At 45.8% G+C, this 23,185-nt stretch overlaps 8 protein-coding genes across 8 annotated transcripts; 4 read left to right on the top strand and 4 right to left on the bottom strand.

The window, feature by feature from the left end:
• Window positions 1-1,515: 1,515 nt before the first annotated feature.
• N7496_010791 (uncharacterized protein) lies at window positions 1,516-2,206 on the bottom strand (the record flags this gene model as incomplete). The annotated part of the gene is made up of 3 exons (XM_056703704.1): window positions 1,516-1,837; window positions 1,888-2,134; window positions 2,197-2,206. 3 exons carry the CDS (start codon window positions 2,204-2,206, stop codon window positions 1,516-1,518), a joined length of 579 nt encoding a protein of 192 aa, XP_056549664.1.
• A 5,387-nt stretch (window positions 2,207-7,593) lies between these two features.
• N7496_010790 (uncharacterized protein) lies at window positions 7,594-7,887 on the bottom strand (the record flags this gene model as incomplete). The annotated part of the gene is made up of 2 exons (XM_056703703.1): window positions 7,594-7,798; window positions 7,820-7,887. 2 exons carry the CDS (start codon window positions 7,885-7,887, stop codon window positions 7,594-7,596), a joined length of 273 nt encoding a protein of 90 aa, XP_056549663.1.
• A 1,987-nt stretch (window positions 7,888-9,874) lies between these two features.
• Window positions 9,875-11,317, top strand: N7496_010789 (gulonolactone oxidase; the record flags this gene model as incomplete). Its single annotated transcript, XM_056703702.1, has 1 exon — window positions 9,875-11,317. The coding sequence occupies one exon, from the start codon at window positions 9,875-9,877 to the stop codon at window positions 11,315-11,317; it is 1,443 nt and encodes a 480-aa protein (XP_056549662.1).
• Window positions 11,318-11,419: 102 nt separating this feature from the next.
• Window positions 11,420-11,824, top strand: N7496_010788 (uncharacterized protein; the record flags this gene model as incomplete). The annotated part of the gene is made up of 2 exons (XM_056703701.1): window positions 11,420-11,504; window positions 11,541-11,824. The coding sequence occupies 2 exons, from the start codon at window positions 11,420-11,422 to the stop codon at window positions 11,822-11,824; spliced, it is 369 nt and encodes a 122-aa protein (XP_056549661.1).
• Window positions 11,825-13,619: 1,795 nt separating this feature from the next.
• On the bottom strand, window positions 13,620-14,718 carry N7496_010787 (cytochrome P450; the record flags this gene model as incomplete). Its single annotated transcript, XM_056703700.1, has 2 exons — window positions 13,620-14,059; window positions 14,118-14,718. 2 exons carry the CDS (start codon window positions 14,716-14,718, stop codon window positions 13,620-13,622), a joined length of 1,041 nt encoding a protein of 346 aa, XP_056549660.1.
• A 1,449-nt stretch (window positions 14,719-16,167) lies between these two features.
• On the top strand, window positions 16,168-18,265 carry N7496_010786 (MDR family MFS transporter; the record flags this gene model as incomplete). The annotated part of the gene is made up of 5 exons (XM_056703699.1): window positions 16,168-16,227; window positions 16,415-16,642; window positions 16,701-17,080; window positions 17,135-17,564; window positions 17,615-18,265. The coding sequence occupies 5 exons, from the start codon at window positions 16,168-16,170 to the stop codon at window positions 18,263-18,265; spliced, it is 1,749 nt and encodes a 582-aa protein (XP_056549659.1).
• A 245-nt stretch (window positions 18,266-18,510) lies between these two features.
• On the bottom strand, window positions 18,511-19,902 carry N7496_010785 (uncharacterized protein; the record flags this gene model as incomplete). The annotated part of the gene is made up of 1 exon (XM_056703698.1): window positions 18,511-19,902. One exon carries the CDS (start codon window positions 19,900-19,902, stop codon window positions 18,511-18,513), a length of 1,392 nt encoding a protein of 463 aa, XP_056549658.1.
• A 1,285-nt stretch (window positions 19,903-21,187) lies between these two features.
• Window positions 21,188-22,929, top strand: N7496_010784 (cytochrome P450; the record flags this gene model as incomplete). Its single annotated transcript, XM_056703697.1, has 3 exons — window positions 21,188-21,438; window positions 21,495-21,935; window positions 21,990-22,929. The coding sequence occupies 3 exons, from the start codon at window positions 21,188-21,190 to the stop codon at window positions 22,927-22,929; spliced, it is 1,632 nt and encodes a 543-aa protein (XP_056549657.1).
• Between the last annotated feature and the right edge of the window lie 256 nt (window positions 22,930-23,185).

The following is a 23,185-nucleotide window of genomic DNA, read 5'->3' as shown; positions in this document are numbered from 1 at the left end:
AGGATCTATATGGTATGATCTTGGACGTAAATATCGTTATTTGACAATAATTCCCATAGAGAAAAACCAGGATCTTATCTGGATAACCCGTTTGAAATTACGAGTTGGGGTTCACGTGATCACTTAAATTGGGATTCCGTCCTAAATGTTTGTTGTTTTTCGCAGGACCAATGTTGGCAGGAGGCTCATGGCCTATGGAGCATGCTCCTCCAACAGAGGAACTTACATTTATCAAAATTTAAGGAGCATGATCCAAGATCCAAAACCGGCTTCTGGGTCCCAGCCAACGTTTCAATTCCCTCTTCTCGGCGTTCGCGGGCACTTGCTTCAGGGGATTATTCGGGTGAAGAATAGAGGGGTTTTGTGGGTGTTTAGGTGAGCGGCCTGATGGGACTGAAGTGTAAAGCGGCAAAAACATCTAACCCAACGAATAAATTTCTATCTGAACTAAAAAACGCAAAACATACAACAGCTGGAAGTATGGCCGTCCTCACCTAGCGCCCATCGTTTGGCGCTGGGCGAGTCGCCGCGCTATCTAGGTGTCCCGAGGCGGCTTCAGGCGGCAGTTCACCTTCCTGAATAATCTTCACCCGAAAACCGGCTAGGGCGTAGGCCAGGCTGGCAAAAGGCGCTTTTGCGTATTTTGACCTAGGGAAAGATTTCGCGAACAGCTGAAATGGAGAGCGACAATGGATGAATTATAAGTACACGCTGGGAGCTTCCAGCAGCGGTCTCCACCATTCAGCCTCCCTTCACACCTCGTCCCTCTGGCCTAACGATCAATAACCTAATCCCCGATTGACCTAGCCACCCACCAAAATATTACTATCTTTATTCTGTGGTGAATTATCAATTGCTGCCCCCGCACGGTTAAATGGTTATGCTTCTCATGCCTGTGCCCTTCCCACGATTAGGCAATTGAAGATATTCAAGGAAGGTTCAATCTGGGGACGGTTCTTGAAGTACTGGGAATTGGTGAGCCAGTCTCCAAGATCTCCGGATCCATCGGCATCACTTAGTATTACAAGCGATTTTTTTAAGTTGAATTTGCAAGACAGCGAGGCTCTGCTCCTCGAAAAGCTTCCGCGCTCTAGGATACTCCTGTCCGGATTACAGTATGGAGGTGCAAATAAAGTGGATGAGCGGGATGCCAGCCTTAACCATGGCTTGAGAAATATTTAAACCACCTTCTTTCATCTCCTTTTGTCCACAGTAGACCTGATATATTTCAAACTGGTATCCACCAAGTAAAAGTTGAGCCGTCTGAATCTGTATTAAACATTTCAATAATCAATCATTATATCAGTTGCCTCTTCTTGACCTTCCCACCGAGCTTCTGTTAAAGATCGGCAACAGCCGACAGCCAGCACACATGCTTGTTTTGGCTTGTTTAAATCATTTCTTTCAATCTGTATTTCTACCGCTCTTAATTGAAGAGCCAGACACGGTGCACACCATACTGTGAAGAGCATCCTCGATCATCATGGTACAGAAGTCAACACTCGGGACCAGGATTCACGCACAAGAGAATCTGATGACTCGGCCTCCTTGACCAACAGCCCTCAGGTATGACTTGGTCACCTCTGGTTGACTGGGGCCTGGGAAGAAGTAGGGATCAATACTGCCACCAATAGCACGGTAAGTGATGCTGTCTTCCTGCATGAGGATATCCTGTCCATGGGCGTTGCGAGAGTACACTCCGTGAGAGAAAGATGTACAGTTTGCATTGGGGGCAGCCTCAGCAGCCTCATTGGATGTGACCAGCGAGAGATTGCCGTTAGCATCTGGCGTAAAGTAACGGGTCTCCAGGAAAAAGAGATGTGTGCCGTAAACGTTGCTGTATATGTATTAGCAAGATTCGGGGACATCATAGGATATTTCACATACATATCAACAGTAGCACCAGCATCAGCCGCATAGTAGGTCTTGGTGTAGTTGTTTCCGAGTCTGAATGCATGAATCGACTCGCCCAGGCCATAAAGATTGTAGTTCTCGGGTAGGGAACTCTTGAACTCAACAAACTGGTTCTCAAAGACGAGGTCTGTTCCCTTAGTAGAGAAAAGAACATCCTTGTTTGACTTCCTGGTCACGTCAAATCCGAAACTCGGCTCATTGGTCCAGGAAAACTCCAGGTCTGAGATCACGTCAGCTTACTCAATCCCCGGCCTGGTCAGTACACTTTCAGTTATAATATACCGGGTTGCATTCTCTGCGGCAATATATGCGGGCACGATGGCAACATGCAATCGGTGTGTATTCTGATATTCGACAGTGAGATTTAAAGCCTCGATATCTGTACCGTAGACATTGCATCCCGGGCCGGCAAGGGCAAGAGAGGCTTTAAACCCAGAATTTGTCTGTTCGACGTTGGAAGCGATGTATCCTGGGCAAACTGTCTGCGCATCCACTGCGTGTGGGTCCTTGATGTTAGGGATCACGGATGGGGCGGCGTCGTTTGCTCATGCAGGCATAGTAAACTGAGCCGAAGAGTAAGAGGTTGCTGAAAAAGTGGCACTCTGCGCCTGCGGAATAGCACATAACGCAGAGAGTACTCCAAGAGCATTCCCCCAGTTACGCGGGGCGCACATTAATCGGAGGCGGACTATGAGAATTAGCCGAGGAAAATAAAGTTATAAGTGACTGTCAACAATCCGAGCGGATTTTCAGTTATCCCTTGACAAATATTGGGCATTTGGGCCGGGATATCGAACATATTTATAGACTGTCCGAACACACCGAGTGCGTCCTTGAGAATTAATTATCTAGCATTGGCGAATAGTGTCAGTGCGTCGACCTTCATCCATTTTTTTGAACTTTACAAACGCGGAGAGCTTTATTGGTACCGTGGAAAGCAAATTTGGAGAAGTGATGTTGGTCTCGTCAAGTTTCGCCTCAATTTCGCCTGGTTTTTACCTTGATCTTTTTGGTTTCTGCGTCCCACGTGCGCCCGCTACTAGGGGACAATATGCTCTTCGGAGATATGCGGGAGATTTTCAAGGATGTGTTTCTGTAGATCGTAACTTAATTAATACGAACATGAAGGACCTAACCTTTTCTCAATTAGGAATCTCTCTTTTCCCAGTGATCAATTCAAGCGGTCAATCCAGGTCGTTAATTTTGACCAATTCGGGTGAATTCAGACGCCCATCTGACTCCAGGTGGATCAATTCAGGCCATTTCACGGTAGGGAACAGCTCTTTCTTGGCCAACCCTTTTTCTTGATAGGATGGAACGATCTCGAGATGCTATCGGTCGGCGGCCTGGTATTCCACTGTGAGGTTGAAGGCCACAATATCAGTTCTATACACACTGCACGGCTTACCAGCAAGGGACAGGAACGCGATCAACCCGAATTCAGTTTGCTTGACGTCAGTTGCTCGATATCCAGGGCAGACTGTATGAGCATCAGTAGCTTATAGATCTTGAATATTTAGGATCTAGCGAGAGCCCATGTTGCTGACGTAGGGACAGTATACTGATGCGAGGATGAAGTGGTAGTGGACGAACTATGCGCCAGCGCCACATTCCACAAGGCAGTAAGTCCATAGACTCTCCACCACCAAGTCCGTAGAGTGAGCATCACTCGGGTCGGATGGCAAGAACTGGGATAGGAAATTAAGTAGGAAGAAGTTGCCAGTATCTTCCACTCACAAATGGATTTGAAGTACGTGACCATTTAGCTATGAAGTAATATATATATACTTAAAATTCTATGAAGTCTGGACACTCCAAACTGATGATATCCATGTTTGCTTACAACTCCGTACATGTAGGTGCATTTTAAATTATATAATAGAAGACTTATGTAGTTAATACAAGACACCAGAAGCTTAGCTTATTCTTCATATAATAGTTCAATCCATTGGCAGCCTGACAGAGAAAGAAGGGCGCTAATCCCATAAATCTTGATTTATGCTTAATAGCTCATCAAGAGGTCTTGGGGACAAGGCTTTGATCTGTAGGATTGTACTTGGCGACTTAAGAAGGGCTTGACAAATGATGATTTATAGTAAAGGGAAACTATGAGTTAACCTTTCCTGGGCCCGCGAATTTCTATTTCCTTAGCCGGCTATACGCAAACACCAAGCCGATGAGGGTTTTGATAGGGTGCGCCGTGATGGTCAAGCGAAAAAAGATTAGATCAATCTACCCTTCACCTTTACTAGTCTCCAGGCCATACTATACTAAGGTGACACAGGTCGGGACAGAGTGAAAGGATGATAATAGACTAAGGCTTCTCACGGCCAGTGTACATACTCCTACGGTGAGAGCAAGCTAAAAACAGGTTTGAATTGTACGGATTTGGGTGGAGAAGTCTTGCTAAGGGAACTAATTAGTAAAGATTTACTTGATGAATTGATTGCAGAATCAAAAAGTGGAAAGCGAGAGACAAGACACTAGCGATTGAGAATCGGGGAAATTATAAAAGTAGTTATGTAACACAAGAAGGTATAGCACCAGATGTTGTCATTGAAAGGCACCTCTTAGGACTTATAGTCAGCCAGGATTGCATCTGCAATCTTCAAGGCCATAGCAAATAGTCATGACATGGGAAGACACCTGGGTAGGCGAAACAGACCCGTCGATAACACGAAGCCCTAAGGTACCGGAGACCTTAGCGGTAGGGTCAATAACACCACCAAGCTCCTTAGATACCATAGAACATGTGGAGATAGCGTGCCAGTTAGCACGGTAGTTCTGCTTGACGTAGTTAACCTAGCTATCGAGGGTAGCGTTATAGGGTAGGAGGTCGGTACCGGGGATGTCCTCGCTATTAAAGTAGTTCGATATTTCGCCGCTATTCTGGAGCTTACGAGTAAGTATTACGGTAGCGGCCTAACTAAGAAGGTTAAGCTCGTTTAGTAAGAACTAGGGATCGTTATTAAATAACTAGAGATAGGGATCAGCGTTAGTAATATAGACGGAGCCGCGGGTGAACGGAATAAGATCCTATAAGTTAAAATTAATCTTACCGTTTGTGTCTATAAAGAACTCGGTATAAGTAATATCCTTATTAAGGAGCTAGTTACGGTAGTTCTTATACTAAATCTTAAGAGTAGTGATACTATAGAAACTACCGCGGGTAATGGTCTTATTAGCCTACTAATTAAGCTTACTATTTAGTAACTTGATAGTAATAGGGGTATAGTCACCTTAGTAAAGTTAGCGAAGTATACTGCCTAACCTTAACTAGCGGCTAAGGCCTTCGTATAGGCACAGATAGTAGTAGTTATCTAGTCCTATATATTAAGAGGGCGGGGAGCTTAACGAGCTAGGTAATATTAAACTACTTAAGGATAGACTTAATGCCAACATGTGGATTTTATGGGGTCACATGACGAAGGACCCACTCATGTAACCCCTCTCTACATCTAGATCATCTCTCTATAAGATCTATCGAATTGATCCTTAACGATCTTGCATTGAATTGCATACTCGCATTGAATTGCCTACCTAGGCAGGAGACTATTCAACACTCCACTTTCTTACTATTTCATGTGATCTTTTGCCATGTTTCTATGATATAAATACCGCCCTGTTTCCTAGCTAAATTGAATCAAGTTTATCATCCCTTTTGATCTCTCTTCTAGATCGGCGGTACTCTTCCATAATCGTGGTACTTCTCCTTCATAGAAGTGCGCACGACCGATAGACTCATAACCGTGTATTTAGACACTACATTGAGTATTTACCCACCTTTATGCACACTATCTTCTTGTGTGTATAACCACGACTTTATGGTCACCGCCTAGAGTCCGACACTTAATACTAATACTAGAGTACTCGAGGATCAACGGAGAGACGATAGAGCTAGCGGCTAAGAGGACCTCGTGCTTAGTATAGATATTAAAGTTAACGGCCTTATTTATACTAAAGTTAACACTAATAACCTTTAGACCGGCTATAGTCTAGTTAAAAGGACCTTTCTAACGATCTAGCCTATAAGAACGTAAGGTCGCTATTAGTTTAGAAGAAGCTACTCGCGTATAGTATCGGCACGGGTCTAGTTGTAAAGATAACTACTTGCAGGGTAGAAAACCTGTTGATCAGGTAAGGTTGGAAGCACCTAGTGAAATTCGTGGCAAGACTGTTTCTTGAGGAGTCTGAACCTACTCCTCAAGGTCCCAAATTTCATATACAGTCTCTCATACAAAACAGGGAACTAGAAGAGGGGTAACCACGGTATGAGCGTGCATGAGCTGAAAGGTTGTGTAACCAGCCAACGTGGCCTACCGACAGGGTAGCCCTTTAGATACGCCACCGAGGAGCTGTCGACTGACCGCCGGGTCGGCACCCTCTTGGCAGAACGCCCGGGCCTCGTGCGGCCTGGGGCATTAGTCTGCGAATAACCTCAATATCAGGATATCATAACACTAGTCGGGTAATAAATTATTATAGATCATAGAGACGCCGCGTGGATAACCGTAGAGAAAGTTAACCTCGGGAGGAATATATATGGCTACGGTAGTATTAATAAGGGCCTTTATAAGGATAGAGTAAGGCCGGCCTGTTACGCGTAGCCGACTGGTCACTGTGAAGTTAGGTTGCTCGACGGGTTATACTTGCCTAAATCCTGACTTCGGATTCCAAGAGTATCTCTCAATCGTACCGTTGCCTCGCGAGGCCTTACTGCGGGATGGATCCTGTTGAGTATCTTGCAGAACGTGCCAGAAGTGCGCGCCAAGTAAGTCAATCACTAAGTGTTACCACTGAGTGAATCCCCTACTTGTAGGTTGGGTTGTCTTGAAGGTGAACTGTGAAGTGCAAAGTACTAAAGGTAGTAACCAAGTAACAATGTATAAAAGGTGCTACCCTAGTAACTTGAATGATTGATCGCGAGGAACTAAATACATAATGCGAAATGAGTGTCCTTATATATCTAGCCCTTTCTACTCCCGACCTACTCCCTAGGAGTAGATCTAGAGTCACCGTATACCCCATCGCCTACTCCTTGGAGTCACGCTGGGAGTATATCCTTGGCGTCACGTGTGGTTTTACCGGGTCCTTGCACTTGTGGTGTAATCTGGGTGTTAGTAAAATGGTGGCCGTTTCCTGCGTCGCGCTAACCGTCTCATGGAGTAAGCGGGTATTAGTTGTGACGGTTAGCCGTAGGCCGTTTCTGGCTTCCGCCTAGAGTGTCTGCCTTAGGGCCCTGCCGGGGCTCGCCTAAGTATACCGAAACGCACGTGACAACGCTAATCCTTAGCGTCCGTGGGATGATTAGCCCTCCGTTGTCCTCAAATAACTGCGGCCCCCGCGCCTCTTGAGGTCCGTAACACGGCCGTTATTATAGGGCCTAGCGTAGACGTTTCCGTTAAACCCGTAGTAGGAAGCGTTAAAGGAGTAACCGGTAGTAATCTCGGCTAGAGTAGGGTAGTGGGCGAGCTTAGCCTTCTTTGTATAATTATATAGGTTATCCTAGTTCTAACTAGGGTTACTAAAGACGGTCTCCTAGGAATCAATCTAGACCTTATCCGGACGAGTCTAAGAGTTACCGTTAACTAAGGTAGAACCACTAAGGCCCTTTCTAGCCATAATATCTAGGGTACGGTTATTAATAACCTAAGGAACAGTGAAGTAGTTCTAGTCCACCTAGCTACCGAAAATCAGTCCGTAGTCGTTACGGTTCTCGATAATTAGCCTATTATTTAACTCGTAAAATCCCTTCTCGATAACGAGAACGTTAATGTTCGGGTTCTCGGTCAGTTTAGCGGCAACGGTAAGACCAGTTAGATCACCTCTAGCGATGATATAGTCAACGGTTCTTCCAGCAACTATCTTGGTGTCGGAGAGTAGGCTAGCCTGGACATTAAGCTACTCGGCGGCGGTGTAAGCCTGGGCCACAGCTATGGAGGCGAGGGTGGAGGTGAGGACGACGAACTTCATCTCGAAGGACAATCTCAACAAGAGATCAGAGGAGAGATGAAATGGAAGGAAATTAAAATAATGGTTGCCGAGCTGAAAAAATTCCTGTCGACCCATCGGATGCCTGTAATATATATACTTTCCTCCGTGACTGACTATGAATATACGGGTTTCTGCCTACATTTCAGAAGATTATCAGATAGCGTTAAGCCAAGAAGTTTCCGGGATATTATCACGCCATTATTTTCATACCAATGTCCCTCCTAGCAGAGGCGGTACACGTGGGATCTTGACGGCTGTGTACGAAACTCCTAAATAAAGGCTGCGCGTGAAGGATGGTAGGTTAGCGGCTTGATTCGCCATGGATAACGAAGTTGTGGGCTACCCAAGAGTGATGAGCGTAATGACCAGAGTAACTATCAATGTATGTACCATCAACAGATGTAATCTTCAGGACCTAGACTGATCGACAAAGTCCAATGCACCTTGGCACCCAGCCAGGAAGAAAACCAAGTTGCCACTTTCCTCACCGGGACTTTGGTCTTGGAAAATAACGGGCGACAGGGCGTCTGAAGTCAACCGATTTCGTGGTGGGAAAACTATATTCGGACCCCTTGTCTCTTAAGCTGAAGAAATTAATTAGTCATCTCTGCTATTTGCTAACTTTATCAAAGCATGCAGCTTGAAGTATAAATTCCCAGATGGGGGCAGGAGGGATTGCTAAACTGCGGGCCGTAGTGGGTCAAATTCCCTCGTGGGTTAATGGCTGGTTCCCGTTTACATTACCCCCTGCCGATATGTGATAAAAGTTCAGGTCTGAGCGCGTTCTAAATCCTGGCTTTGCCACTTGGCCATGTGCGGTGAGTATTCCAGATAAGCAATCAGTGATATAGGCTGGATCGGTCCAAATTATCAATCCGGTCAACCTATTCGCTCAGTGTGTCCCGAAGATTAGTAGAAATCATGTTCGGGATGCCGAGTTATACGAGGGTTGAGTGCAATTCGGCACCGAACACCGAATTTTAATAAAATTACTCTTTCTGCACGGCTCATCCTATATCATCATATTTTCATCTATAACATAAGCGATATATCAAGTTTGTGTTTGCCCACCCCAAAGGCCTCTCGGACTGGTAACTTGCCAAGGATCTGCTATTGCTTGCATTTTTTTTGACCCAGCTCCCCCATCGAGGCCAATTCAATTGATGCAATCAAGGTGCGTCAGATCAAAGGGTGGAGTGACTGGAGCAATGGTATTAAGATGTTTTAAACTTTCGTAGAATTCTGTTAAACTGCTAAGCCGATGCGTGGCGGGACGGAGGATCGGGTTGACGTGAGAACTGAAAGTGGATGTGCAATATGTCTCTTGGGCCATAAACTGTGTTCGGCATATTGCCAAAAGTGGAAGGTCACAAGTCCCAATTTCACCAGGGGTGGCTTTGGGTGAACCCAGTCGTATTTGCCAAGTAAAGTCAATCTTTCATGAATTGAGATCATCGTGATGGACAAAAGAACACACCGACGGACGGCTATCGCTCAAGATACGGCCATTTCTATTCTGAATAAACACTCAGTGAGACGGCTGGATCAGTCCAAATTATCAATCCGGTCAACCTATTCGCTCAGTGTGTCCCGAAGATTAGTAGAAATCATGTTTGGGATGCCGAATTATACGAGGGTTGAGCACAATTCGGCATGGAAACCCACGAGGAGAATGTCGTATATTTAGGCGTGTTATTGTAACGAGAATCCATTGGTTAATGACATTCCTGAAATGTCTGAAGGGTGGGAAATTTGAGAATATATATCCCTACCTTTGCTCTTCGATCTCCTTCCGAACTTGATCTTTCAGTAAGAACAAAGCTCCTTCAAAGTTTACTCCTGTGAGGGTTCCTCTTGTCAGACATTCCTAAGGAGAAGGTAACTCTGTCGAGAAATCTAGTGAGATTCCCATCCGGCTTCTCGTGTCAAATGGTGTGCTGAATTTTCATCTTACATAGTTTCCGAAATGGTTAGCCCGAAGCTGGCTCTGCTGTTGGTGCTGCTGCACGCAGCTTTTGGCTCCTCCTACCGCTGGTTTAACTGGCAATATGAGGTTACTTGCGAGTCTGACGCTTACATTGCCCCCCACAACGAGGCTGCCGTTGCCAACTTCCTTAAGAATCAGTATCCCAAGGGATCCCACATCAAAGTTGTTGGAAATGGTCATGGATTCGGTAACCTCACCACCTGTGTAGACAATTCTCTTACTGAGAAGCCCTCTTACATCGTGTCCATGACCAATTTGAAGGGACTCAACATCGATAAAAAGAATATGACTGTCACTTTCGGTGCTGGCTGGGATGTTTATGACCTCACCGAAGAGCTCAAGGCCAACAATTTGTCTTTTGCGAACCTCGGTGTTGAGCGTGTTCAGAATTTCGTGGGTGCAGCTTCCACCGGTACCCACGGCTCTGGTTCCATCATTGGTAATATCGCCAGTCAGATTATTGGACTCCGTGTTTTGGACGCGCAGGGCAACCTCCGTATTCTCAACGAGACGAGCAACCCAGAAGAACTGAAGGCTTTCCGTATCAGCCTTGGTGCCCTCGGTCTCATCACAGAGATGACTATTAAGGTCCAACCTACACTCCTCCTGAAGAAGACCACCAAGGTTATGAATGCTACCTCCGACTACACGCTGATGGGTAAACAGCTTGCTCAGCTGTACAACGACCACGACCGCGTGACTGTTTGGGGTCCTCACTTCGACTGGAACGAGGCCCTTCAGGACTGGGACCTTGAACCTACTTACTTCTACTCCTATTGGGAGCCGACAAACTATACTGGCGTTCGCAACTGCACTCTCAACTACTGTGCCAATGGTTGTGGTGACTGCAAGAAGGAGTACGTCTGCTACGACGAAGCCATTGACGCCGCGTCATGTCCTCCCCAAGGCGTCTGCGACCGAGAGTTCTATGCTGAGATCGAGCACTTTCTTCCAATCGAGTACTACGCCGAAGCTACCGCAGATTATATTACTTATCAACAATCCCAAACTCCCCGAATGAAGGCTCCCTATAACAACATGATGGTAATTCAACACCGTTCTCTCAAGGGTGATGATGCTTACATGTCCCCTGTCAATACCTACAATCTTAGCCCTGACCTCAGTGGTGTTTTTGCAATCATCGAGATTGACTGGATCCAAACCTACAACAACTTTACAACTCTTTGGCAGAACCAGGAGTTAGGCTACGAATTCCTTTCTATGTTTGGTGAAAAATACAACGTTCGGCCCCACTGGAACAAGATGAACCCTGCAAATGCTACCTACGCTCTGGAGAAATTCCCGAAGCTGCCCGAGTTCTTGGCTATCCAACAGCGCCAGGATCCCAAGTGCCAGTTTGTCAACGAATTCCTGGTTGAGCAGCTTGGAATTTCTCGCTGCGCGAACTACCTCTCCATTTAAGATGTGATGCACAGAACGACGTTTGAGACATTCGCTCTTTATTTATAGTATTATTCTCGGGGTGGAAGCGGCGGCCTATCTGGTAGATACAGGCAAGAAACCATGGGGCGTGGATTTCTAAGACTCAACACTCTGGATCCAAGGAGTGATTTTACAAGACAGTCAGATTTGAAGTTTTCAAGTAATGGTATGTTCTTGAATAGACCTCTATATTTCAATATAGTGTTAGCTCTATGCCCTGCAGCGCCGTTAAGTAGCACTGGACGAGATAGCTCGGTAAGAGATCCTAAATTAATCCACGATCCGGGCTTGTCAGCCAAAAGTGCGCATCTCAGGTTGACCAACCTGGCGCCGAAACACCTGCGACGCATCACCTCTTGGTACCTACCAGGGTCGTCAACCGGTATCTCTGGTGAGCTCAAGCAACTCACCGACAACACGACCCCGCAAACTGCGCGTGAACTTGCTAGCAGCATGCAGGAGATCACGAAGTATATATGGGTTTGAAATGAATGCCACGGCGTCCAATGAAAAAAACTCCTAGACCTTTACTCCGACCTTGTACAACCGGATATATTTACCCGATCTATCGTCTCTCGTAGGCTTTCTCCCGAAGGATAAGTCCAGTATCTGACTTATAAAACCGTAGCCTTTACTCGTCAGTACTCATGTTTTTTCTATGATATAAGCAAAATCGGACATGGGAAGCTGATGGTGTCATCGACACCTGCGCAAAGGAAGCAGAAAAGAAGGGGAATCTGAGTCAATGTCTCTATCTAGACTATGATGAAGATGATCTAGAGAAGAAGAAGGAAAAGAAGAAGAGAGAGACCTAAATAGGTCTGTAAGACAAAGAACAGCGTCGGTCCTGGAAAGAGCCATCAAACCTGCAGAGCAATCTATGCAGGTGTAAACGGGAGGACTCATAACCAAACGACCGAGTAGTCGAGGTCAATTGGGTCGAGTCATCAGAAGCGTCTCTGAGAGGTAATCCCTGCGGCTGGCCGGCCCTAGAGATGGTGGATTTCCGACGCTAGAAGGCGCTGAATCGCGCGTAAGTAGGAAGCAGATCGGTGAGTTAGATAATAAACCCTTATGTAATTTGGGCTCATAACTCTCAGGTTCTGCTACTTTGGGACGAGCGGTGCATATTAGACGGGAAGGGCTACCGGAATCATCTGATTGGATAAAATGAGTTGATTAATTGAAAGAGACAATCTTAGATATAACTTTTGTGGGCGAAGCAGGCTGAGCTGTCCGCAGGTGGTGTAACCTGGAATAATGGGTACTACGAGTTACTATACGGATACCATACCAAATAGCCCGAGCTTACCAAACTGCCTTCAGCGCGTTCAGGTGGAAGGACCTGAAGGGGCTGAAGAGTAAGTAAAGTAGCAAGAGAAACGTCCCGGCGAATAATAAAAAACGGGTGAATGAAAACATACTGAACAAAAACATACAACAGCCAGGATTCGCATGTGGTCACCCACCATACTACTAACTGGCCGGCGTGTGGCTTAAGTACGGCTGAGCGGACGGGAAGCCCTGTTCTCCACACCCTATGGTCGTATGTACTAGAATTAGTATTTTAGGGGATCATCAAACAACTCTAAACAATTCTCTTGATGGTTTCATTTTTTGCAGTTGGCTTTGATACACTGAAGAGGCTGCCAAGTAGGAAACAACCTGTTCTAATTGGCTGAATCACTTGACAACAACCAACTACTCCTGCCAAGAATGCAAACAACGTAAACCGGAGCATGCCTCACATCTTCAAAGTCCTCTGCGGCTTCACTGTTAACTGACACACTATTACTAATGCCTTCTCGTCACCGGCCATATCTCTTTTATACCTCGATCTACTCCGTATCTATTCTGACTAGACTACTATAGCGTATCCCCATATATAATATTTGATAGTTGAATTCTTTAAGCACTATATATAAGCTTAAATCCTGTCTCTCTACTTTATATCTTATGCTATATATCTCTTATAACGACTTAATAGACATATACTACTTAGCATACTGTATGCGCGTAGACGGTCTAGCTACCTTGTTATTACTCCTCTCACCTTGCATTCAGACATTTGTGTTTTGCTTGGCTTATTATTTCTCTTTCAAGCCTTTTGGACACAGTTAGTGGCCCAATCAGATTGAATTTGAGTTTCACGTCTCGAGTCTCTCACTCCAGCCCTTGATAAGGGAGCCTTGCTATTCCATGAAGGCCTTCCCTAGCCTCAGCACTAACACTGATTGTCCAACCGGAAATTCTCCTAATATTCTCAGGTGCCACTATCTATTTACTCGCCTAATGCCGTCAAATCGATCTCTGGCTCACGAGATCGGAAAAGCAGCTCAATGCTTGGGTCGGGGATAGATTCGATACCAAATTCTATGTTTTTTGGCCGCTTGCGTTCCCCCTTGAACTTCCAATCGTATTTTAATAGAAGATGGATGAGGAGTATTTTGGACTCATTGACTGCGAAGAAGCGGCCCGGACATGTGTGCACTCCGTGGCCGAAGGCAAAATGCTGACTGCTCGTTGTTACAAGTTGATAGCTGTGCTGACTCCCGGGTTCCAGGCGCTTATTATAGAATCGATAGCCGTCGAAATGACTTGCATTAGGGTAAACGGCTTCATCCATGAAGGTGTGCGCAGAAACTACAATAGTTGCGCCCTTGGGGATCACAGTGCCGTCGGATAGGGAGACTTGTCTTTCGGCGATGCGGTTTAAGAAAGCTGATGGGCGGCCATAAACAGCTTAGCATGGGCCTAACAATGGTGGCTTTTGACTTACCCAATGCAAGTGGATTGATGCGTTGTGATTCCTTCATCACACTATCCATTAAACGTAGCTTGAAGAGGCTGGTCTTTTTTAAACCGTCGTCCTCGGCGAGCACCTCTTCGATTTCGTCACGTAGGGGTTGAACATACTCCGGGTATGCTGCTAGATCGTAGATGACATTGGTAAGCAGGCTGGAGGTTGTATGGATGGCCACTAGCGACAGGCCAATTTGTCCGTAGGATTGATCGAACCCCAAATTAAAAGACTCGGAAGCCTCGTGTAGCCAGTTCAGTGCGTCGGGCGACTCATGTGCTTGAAGCTGGCGACTCGCTGCCCGCTTCTCTATTTCTTTACTGACAATTTCACGCGCAGCGTGTAAATGCTTGCGAAGCTTCCGTGTGGATGGTAGGATCCAGTGTATCAAAGGACGGAAGATGGATGGGCAAAGTCGAAGTTCACGAGTGGCCTGGAAAGCGTCGATTGTATAGTTGACCGAAATATTGAGCCATTCTACATCTCGACAACTATTCTCCCCCAGAAAGACCAGAGATGAAAGCCGCGCGATCATAAACGGGGCTCCGCGAAAAAAGTTATGTGGCTCCCAGTCTAGCATGTTGCACACTATTAATCAGCATGGGACTCAGGTCGGAGATCTCATGAGCACTATACCTCGTGACGGTGGGAGTGTGATATTTACGGCTTCAGCTGCCTCCTTCGAAAGTGGAATTGTCAAACCCCCTAAAATGTCAAAAGACTCTCTCACAATGTTAAGACTGGCTACATACCAAGCGCCTGGGTAAGCCTCTTCCGAACTACATCAATGATGACTTCAAATGTCCCCGGTCCATGAAACGGTTGGAATCCAGGGAATCGGCCATCGAAGAATTTCTGGTAACCATCAGCGACGATATCCGAGTCCCCGATTTGGTATTTGACTTGCCTTTCTGGTGGCCGCTTCGAGATTTAAATGTGGATTGTTTTTGATCTCATCAATGTACTTCGGGTGTAGGACAATCAACGGCGTTGCTCCGTCCATAACTTGGAAAGCATTCGTGCTCTATAAATAGTCATTAGTGTCCAGATCTGTGAATTTAAATTGATGATCTTTCTTCATGCCTGGGAAAAGCCTTCAAGGAGAAGAGCCCGCGGCGAAAGGATAAACCGTGACTTGGCTTTCAGGTTAAATATATCCCACCGGCTCTTCCCCGCTAAGGGGAATTGGGTATATGGAATGTCGTCCACTAGGTCGTCCCAAATGATATAGACAAACAATAGAAAAAGAGAAATCCACAGCCCTTTCACACACAGAATAATATCAAGTAGTTCGATCAGCAAGGTCATTATGAAGAAGGCTAGCAGGGTCTCAGACAGAGGAGAGGGAAAATATGGAGTTTTAAAAACCGGAGTGCCCATGATATCAGGTATATAACCGAAGGATTGAGCTTCGTATGATCAAACTATCATATATTTTGGCGAGGGCCAAAGTTTACCAAGGAGTAATGAACGGTATGCATTACAGTTCATACAGATCTACGAAATGACCTACCAATCAAGATGGCATCAAGATATAAGGCAGCTGAGCTGAGTTGATCTGCTTCACTGATCGCCGCTCAAAAACGCTCATCTCTCCTCTCCACGGTATTCCCTGAACTACGATCACTTACACTCGTGGGTTTGCTATTAATGGGATGCCACTTAGAATGGGTGAGATATTCTACTGGTTGAATCCAAAATTCACCTGTTCTTCGTGTACCGACTAGTGGTCCCAAACTTTGAAGGATCGTAGTACGCTGCGTTAATATTGGACTGGAATCCGGACAGACAACCATTGAAAAAAGCAAGTTCACGCAGGCTGACTTGCCTCAAACCCGAGGCTTGGATGAGCGACTAGGCAAATTCTACTGCAGGATTTGGGATATTTATCTACCGTTAGCAACTTACAGTAACATATAGATGCAATATATAGACTTAAATTACATTAATTAATTTTCATTGATAATATCTAGTAGAAAGACACAGCCCTGTTGCATGGAGTGCCCAACGATCCGAGAGCCTGAAGATCATGCGGGTAAAACTAGTCAAGGCTGTGAAACGTCACACGATCGCCCTTGGCGCATGTACTGTACGTTTACATCTTCTTCTCCACCTTCCATTCTGTGACACTGCATCTTTCCGCTTTGTTTTTTAAGTCATGTTGGGTTGTTGAGCGTATATCATATCACTCATGGAAGCTGTACCGACATGGGCGCTTTGAATAATCTTCACTGCAAGCTGCTGAGCCTTGGAAAAACATCGTTCGTTACTAACAGGAAAATTTAAAACAAACAGACGTCGCGAAGAGTTACCCAGTCGCCTTTGCGAGGTCGATCTTCATGGATTCGCGAAACGGCTGTACAATCCACTCGGCCTTCGACCAAGCCGAGATAGTGGCAAATCAAGGACCACGGGACGGAAATGGAGAGAAAGAATACCCAAGGGAATGGCGATTGGCCCTCATTACACTAGGACTTGCATTGTCTGTATTTTGCATGGCTTTGGTATTCAACAATATTAATCCGGGTCATGAAATTATGGGCTGATTATGTGAATTGACAGGATAACACAATCATTGCAACTGCTATTCCGCAAATCACCGACCATTTCCACGCGTTGAATGATGTTAGTTGGTATGGGTCTGCATACCTGCTGACTACCTGCTCGCTGCAGCTGACATTTGGCAAGTTATACACCTTTTACTCGATTAAGCGGACCTACCTCGGTGCGCTTTTCATTTTTGAACTCGGTTCATTTGTCTGCGGAGTTGCACCAACCTCAGTGGGCCTGATTATCGGCCGAGCAATTGCCGGAATAGGTTCGGCCGGTCTTTTCTCTGGGGCCATTCTAATTGTTGGAGAGACAGTACCCCTTCAACGAAGGCCAGCGTACATGGGGGTGATTGGAGCAGTGTATGGTATTGCCTCTGTCGCTGGGCCTCTGTAAGTGACCTATTACGGACAACTAATCGAAACCTTGCTAACCCACAGATGAAGAATGGGTGGCATATTCACTGACCATGTGACTTGGCGCTTATGCTTCTATATCAACTTACCATTTGGGTTGGTAACGGCAACCTTTATTGTCTTCTTTTTTAAGCCCTCTGGTGGGCAGACAATACGACATTTGCCATTCCTGGAGAGGCTTCGGATGTTCGACATAGAAGGAATGAGTCTCTTCGTGCCGGGAATCGTCTGCCTTCTGCTAGCATTGGAATGGGGTGGCTCCGAGTATGCGTGGAATAGTAGCCGGATCATTGCCCTATTCATCATCTCTGGTTTACTGATGATTGGCTTCCTTTGTGTGGAGGTTTGGAGGCAAGAGGAGGCTACTATTCCGCCACGGATATTCAAGAATCGCAATGTCTGGGGTTGTGCTCTGTTTGGTGCGTTTCTGGGTGGGGCTTTTTACGTGATGGTTTTCTATGTAAATTTGTTCCCCAAACTGTGCAGCACAGCCACTGACCCAATTTTTAGATCCCTATATGGTTGCAGGCTATTAAGGGCGCATCGGCTGTCAAATCAGGTATCATGAACCTTCCGATGATTCTGACGTTAGTTACCACGGCGCTGGCTGTTGGGATAGCGGTCACATTCATTGGTTACTACACTCCGTTCATGTTATTGTCATCCATCTTAATGGGCGTTGGCGCGGGTATGGCTTCTACCTTCCAAATCCACAGCAGTGCTGCTCATTGGATTGGGTACCAGGTGCTCTTTGCATTGGGTGTCGGCTGTGGCTTGCAACAGATAATGGTTGCAGTTCAGGCTTCACTACCAGTGGCCGACGTGTCGGTCGGTACGGCGATAATGATGTTTTCTCAGAGCCTTGGAGGTGCAGTATTTTTGTCGGTTGCGCAGAGTATTTTCCAGAGCCAACTCATATCGAATTTGAACAAGGCGCAAGTGCATTCGGTGGATCCCAAGATGATCCTCGAGGGCGGGGCAACTCGGTTTCGACAGTTAATCCCGCAAAATATTTTACCTTCTATACTCCTGGCTTACAACGGCGCTCTGTCCCGTACATTCTATGTATCGGCGGCCACGGGGTCGCTATCCATCATTGGTGCCTTAAGTATACAGTGGAACTCAGTCAAGGTTAAGAAGGAAACGGCGGTTCATATATGACTCTAGTTTTATTTGACCAAATTTATTCCTGCATTCTCCTCATTGCATCGCACTGCTCAGTCTCCTGAAGTCCTGCGAGTATTGGAAGAGATCTCCCACTTGTGGATGTGGCCTTTGACTAATGAAAGAAAACACCCTTCTAGTGCAGATGGCGGCTCCCGTATTGAAGAAACTCCGTTAAATTCAGATTCAAACTCCTGAAATTCTACCTACAATGTAGCTTCCAGAGCAAGAAAAGATATTTTCTAGAAGCTGGAAAGCATTTTGAGAACAACCGTCTCTGTATATGCCCACAGTAACGCCGAATAATCCGAGCCAAATGCCAAGCCCGAGTAGAATGTGTCCTTGGTGCCCTGTATCGAATACAGTTTGTGGTAGAACCCATCCATAATGTCCGCATTGGAAACTGATAAGACTTCGGGTGAATGGCTCCCAAACGAAACGATTTCCGGTTCGCTGCCATTCATGGCTCTCTCGTATCCCATTCGACGGATGTCAGAGAGAAGGAGCTCCTTTGCCTGGTCTTCTGTAAGGTCTTGGTCACCAACAATCTTACTAGCCAAGTATCCATCAACACCTAGGTGCTGTAGAGCCCACTGGAAGGGTGGAAGAGGAAGACTGCCTGGCATATTGCTAGGGTCACTATTCATGACGGTCACGCCGCTCCGAATCCCTGTGTTCTTAACAACGGCAACATAACAGGTATTCCATTTCCATTTCTGGAAAAGCATGGACTCAACGTGAGTGAGATCAAACCCTTCAAGGTTACTCAAAACTGGCGCAAACGTCACCAAGAGCTTCTTGGTTTTGATGAGCTTACGGGCCCCGTTTGTAGTCTGAACGACAATCTTGATGTCGCCTTCAGACCTGTCAGTCTTTTGTACTGTAGTCTGGTAGAGGACATCAGAGCCAAGGATTTGGGAAGCTTTCTCGTATAGGTCGTACATGCCATTCTTTGGGGCGATGAATCCACCCTTCAGAAATGCGTTCATGTGAGGAAGTCCAAATAGCTGGAGAACATAAAGGAGAGGCATTTCGAGAATATTGCCAGCCGTGTGAGTGAACATAAAGATCAATTGAAGAGCCCCGTGGGTCCCAGATTTCTCAACAAACTCCCTGAATGGGCGCAGAAGCTCCTCTGGAACAGGATCAGGCAAGCTATATAGCCCATCTTGAAGATACTTATATTTCCTTATCGTAACCCGGTAGAGTAACGCAGAAAATGCAGTTTTCAGAAGTCCAGATGGAGGGGAGACCTGCTCTCCGGTTCTGAAGTTGACATGCTGTGTCAAAAACGTACTTGGGAGAAGTACTTTATATTTCACGTTGAGGCGGTTGAAATAGTCTCGCGTGAGCTTATTATTGAACACTCCCTCCACACCATAGTCAACATAGTGTTCATCGTCAAGGTAAAATGTCTTGGCGTGACCACCGAGAACTTCCTCGCGCTCCACGACCAATATACTCCGGCCTTTGTCCTTTAAGCTGATTGCTGCGTATGTACCGGTCGCCCCTCCTCCAAGGATGCACACATCGCGGATAATGACATCTTTTGGGGCAAATTCGTGCTCATTTATGGCGAATGCCGATGAAATTAAGGTCATACATAGCGCAACAACGACAAGGCACCGGATCATGGCGCACATGAAGCTCATCACTATGAATGGTGTAGGTCTCACAAGTCTCGACATCTAGAATAAGATAATAACAAAAGAGCAAAGCCCAGGACTGTTCAGATATTCGTACTATGGAAGCACGTAGAATGTGGATAAAGTGAATGAAGTATTGGTTATTAATGGTTGGTCGGGATCTGCGGATCTCTTCAATATAAACCCCAGCAAGTTACCTCCACACGTCCAAGATTTATTTTTCAAGTTGGATCAGCCATCTGCAAGAAATCTCAGAATATATCTCTTGGTGTGTCGATAATTTTGCCTAAGTCCTTTCTTTCTCTTTCTACTTTATGTTTCCAACTATTTTGAATTCCCTACCCTTGTTTCATCTCTATTAGCTAAAGCATCCAGATATACTTACCAGGGCTACTGCTCTAAAGAAAGTGAAACTTGAACGCATCAAGATTAAGCTCGAGAGCATTTGAAAGTGGCGAACGGATTCTTCTGCACCAACTGAAAATCATACAATGATTAGAGTTGTAATTATCTCTTGTGCCCATTTAATACATTGATCTGATCTTATGTTGTGCGCACCTTCCAGCTATGGTTCGCAACTTTTAACAAAAGGTCATGGCTGAAAATATTGTTTCCTAAAGTTAGATTTATCTTAGTCGCGGCATCTCGCGTCTCACGACGTCAGCCTAACTTGAAGCTATTGGAGTAGCCACAGGTTTATTAATAAAAGTCAATCGCGCCTTCTTCATGTATACATCTCAGCTATGATCCCAAACTTACACCACTATAGTGCTACTGAATAATTTTGTTATATACGGTAAAAATTTGAAAATTACGATAGTGTCGCTCTGATGCAGCTGTGGAGTTATCGTCAAAGCTCTGGCCAGGGAGCGTCCCTAAGTTTACAGGATATTATTTAGTACTATAACTACAACTGAACTAATGTGAGAATATCTTTGCAAAGAGCGCCGTGAGAAGAATGAATTCTCTTGCATGAATGCGCTCAGCTGACCGAATAGTTGCATCCGTATCTGCATCACTAATGCCGTATAGGAATGAGATCGACCATTATTGGAAATGGTTCCACGTCGGGCAGCCCTACATTACACGAACCTAATTGAGTATACATACTCTGGATTAGGTGTTAAATTACCTTTTGGCCATTCTTAATCAATCCTGACCTCAGGGCCTATAAGGTGAGACCTTATTCAGAAGGTCGAGTTAATAGCGTGAAAGGCTGCCGCACGTTCGCTTTTAGTAGACTCGTTCGCGCGACACTCCACTGAACACATTTATGTATATTAGCGGACTCTTCATCGCTTCTTCAAAGCTCAAACTTGGAACCGAACAGAACAAATATCTATCTGTCATGTTAATTACCACTTTCATCCTCGCCTTGGGTCTTGTCTCCGCGCTCGGATACGCCATTTATCATGGAACAAGACACGATCCTCGCGAACCACCTGTTATTTCAAGCGGTATTCCCTTTATTGGACATCTAATTGGCATTGCTCGGCATGGTATTGAATATATCGGGCTACAGACGTAGGCTTTTGCAAGACTCCAGACCGTAATATGGATCATGCTGACATCTCTATTAGTAGAAAACATCCCCCGTATCCAATACTTTCGTTGGATATGATCGCGAGTAAAATTCACGTGGTAGCATCCCCGGGTCTAATATACGCGGTCCAACGAAACAATAAGATAATTAGTTTCGACCCTCTCCTCACCATTGTTGCCAAGCAGGTCGCTGGCCTTCAAGGCGACGCACTAAATATTATACGCGAAGTAGAGTCCGAAGGACACGGACTTGGAAGAGAGATCATGAATGCCATGATTCCAACGTTAACGGGGAAATCCCTGGACAAAATGACTCACCAGATACTTCGCTCGTTGCGGCCCTTCTTCGATGATTTAGATGGGATACACACGGTGGATCTGTATGATTGGTGTCGACATGCCATAACTGTTTCGAGCACTGATGCTAAGTATGGCCATCTGAACCCATACAAAGATCGTGCAACAGCAGACGAATTTTGGTAAGCTTAGAGATTCAATTCAACTTGCCCAGTTCGTACTGATAAGCATTATAGGAGTTTCCAATCGAATTTTAGCCTACTACTGGCAGACCTTTTCCCTTGGCTCACTGCTCGAAAGGCCTGGAAGGGCCGCGAATTGGTTGTATCTGCTATGACACAATATTACTTGCTTGGCGGGCATGAAAATTCCTCTGATATCACGCTCGCCCTGTTCAACACGGCGCGCGATGCTGGCTTAAGTATAGAAGAAACCGCACGCTTGGAATCGATAGTGACCATTGCACTCCTATCGAACACCGTCCCTGCGACATTCTGGGTCCTTTTTGATTTGTATTCCCGACCCAAGCTTCTTGGTTCTATTCGCGAAGAAATTGAACATAATGTCCTTAGAGTCACTGCACATGGCCTACACATCGTTAATCTATCCGACATTCGTGACAACTGCCCTCTGTTGATCTCAACCTTCCAGGAGATCTTACGCACGAGGACGACAGCTGCTTCCATGCGGATCGTCATGAAGGACGTGTTGCTTGCCCAGCAGTATTTTCTAAAAGCTGGAAGCATCTTAACCATGCCAGCGGAGGCAATAGGCCGAAGCCCAAATATATGGGGATCTTCCGCGGATGAATTTGATGAGCGACGATATATGAAGTCCGTATCTTCAGGCACCGGAATTGAAAACAAAACGAGAGATGCCCGACGTGTGGGCGGGCTTATGACATTTGGTGTACCCCCTACTCTCTGTCCCGGTCGCCATTTAGCAAGCGGGGAGATTTTGGGATTGGCGGCTATGATGGTTCTGCAGTATGATCTCTTTCCTGCTAGCGGAGTCTGGCAGGAGCCACGGAGAAGCTCATTGTCTCTTGTGTCTGTTATGGGACCTCTAAAGGACCCATTTAATACCATTGTGAGAAAAAGAGAAGGTTTTGAGAGTACAAGCTGGGAATTTCGACTAGAAGAGGGCAAAGGGAATTTTCCATTGCAAGTTGGGTAGTGCACTCAAATTAGGTTGATATGGAGGTGAGACTTCGCCTCACGGTCTTGTTGGTTAGAAACCAACCTGCCAGTTGGAAATACAAAGGAGGGTTATCATAAATGCGATCAATGCTTGTTTCCCCGGTCGGACATTTCTTTCTCCAAGCAGGTCGTCGGAGATCGAGAACCCTGGCTGTGTAGCAAAAACCACCCAAATCAAGTCTCACTCAGTGTGTTGGGAGAAAGCAGCCTTGAAACCCCCGCATGTAGTAATC

Source organism: Penicillium cataractarum (genome assembly GCF_028827025.1).
Source record: "Penicillium cataractarum strain IBT 29864 chromosome Unknown utg000009l, whole genome shotgun sequence".
Lineage (NCBI taxonomy): Eukaryota > Fungi > Ascomycota > Eurotiomycetes > Eurotiales > Aspergillaceae > Penicillium > Penicillium cataractarum.
Note: the sequence above shows the minus strand (reverse complement) of the source record. Positions and strands in the feature narration are given on the sequence as shown.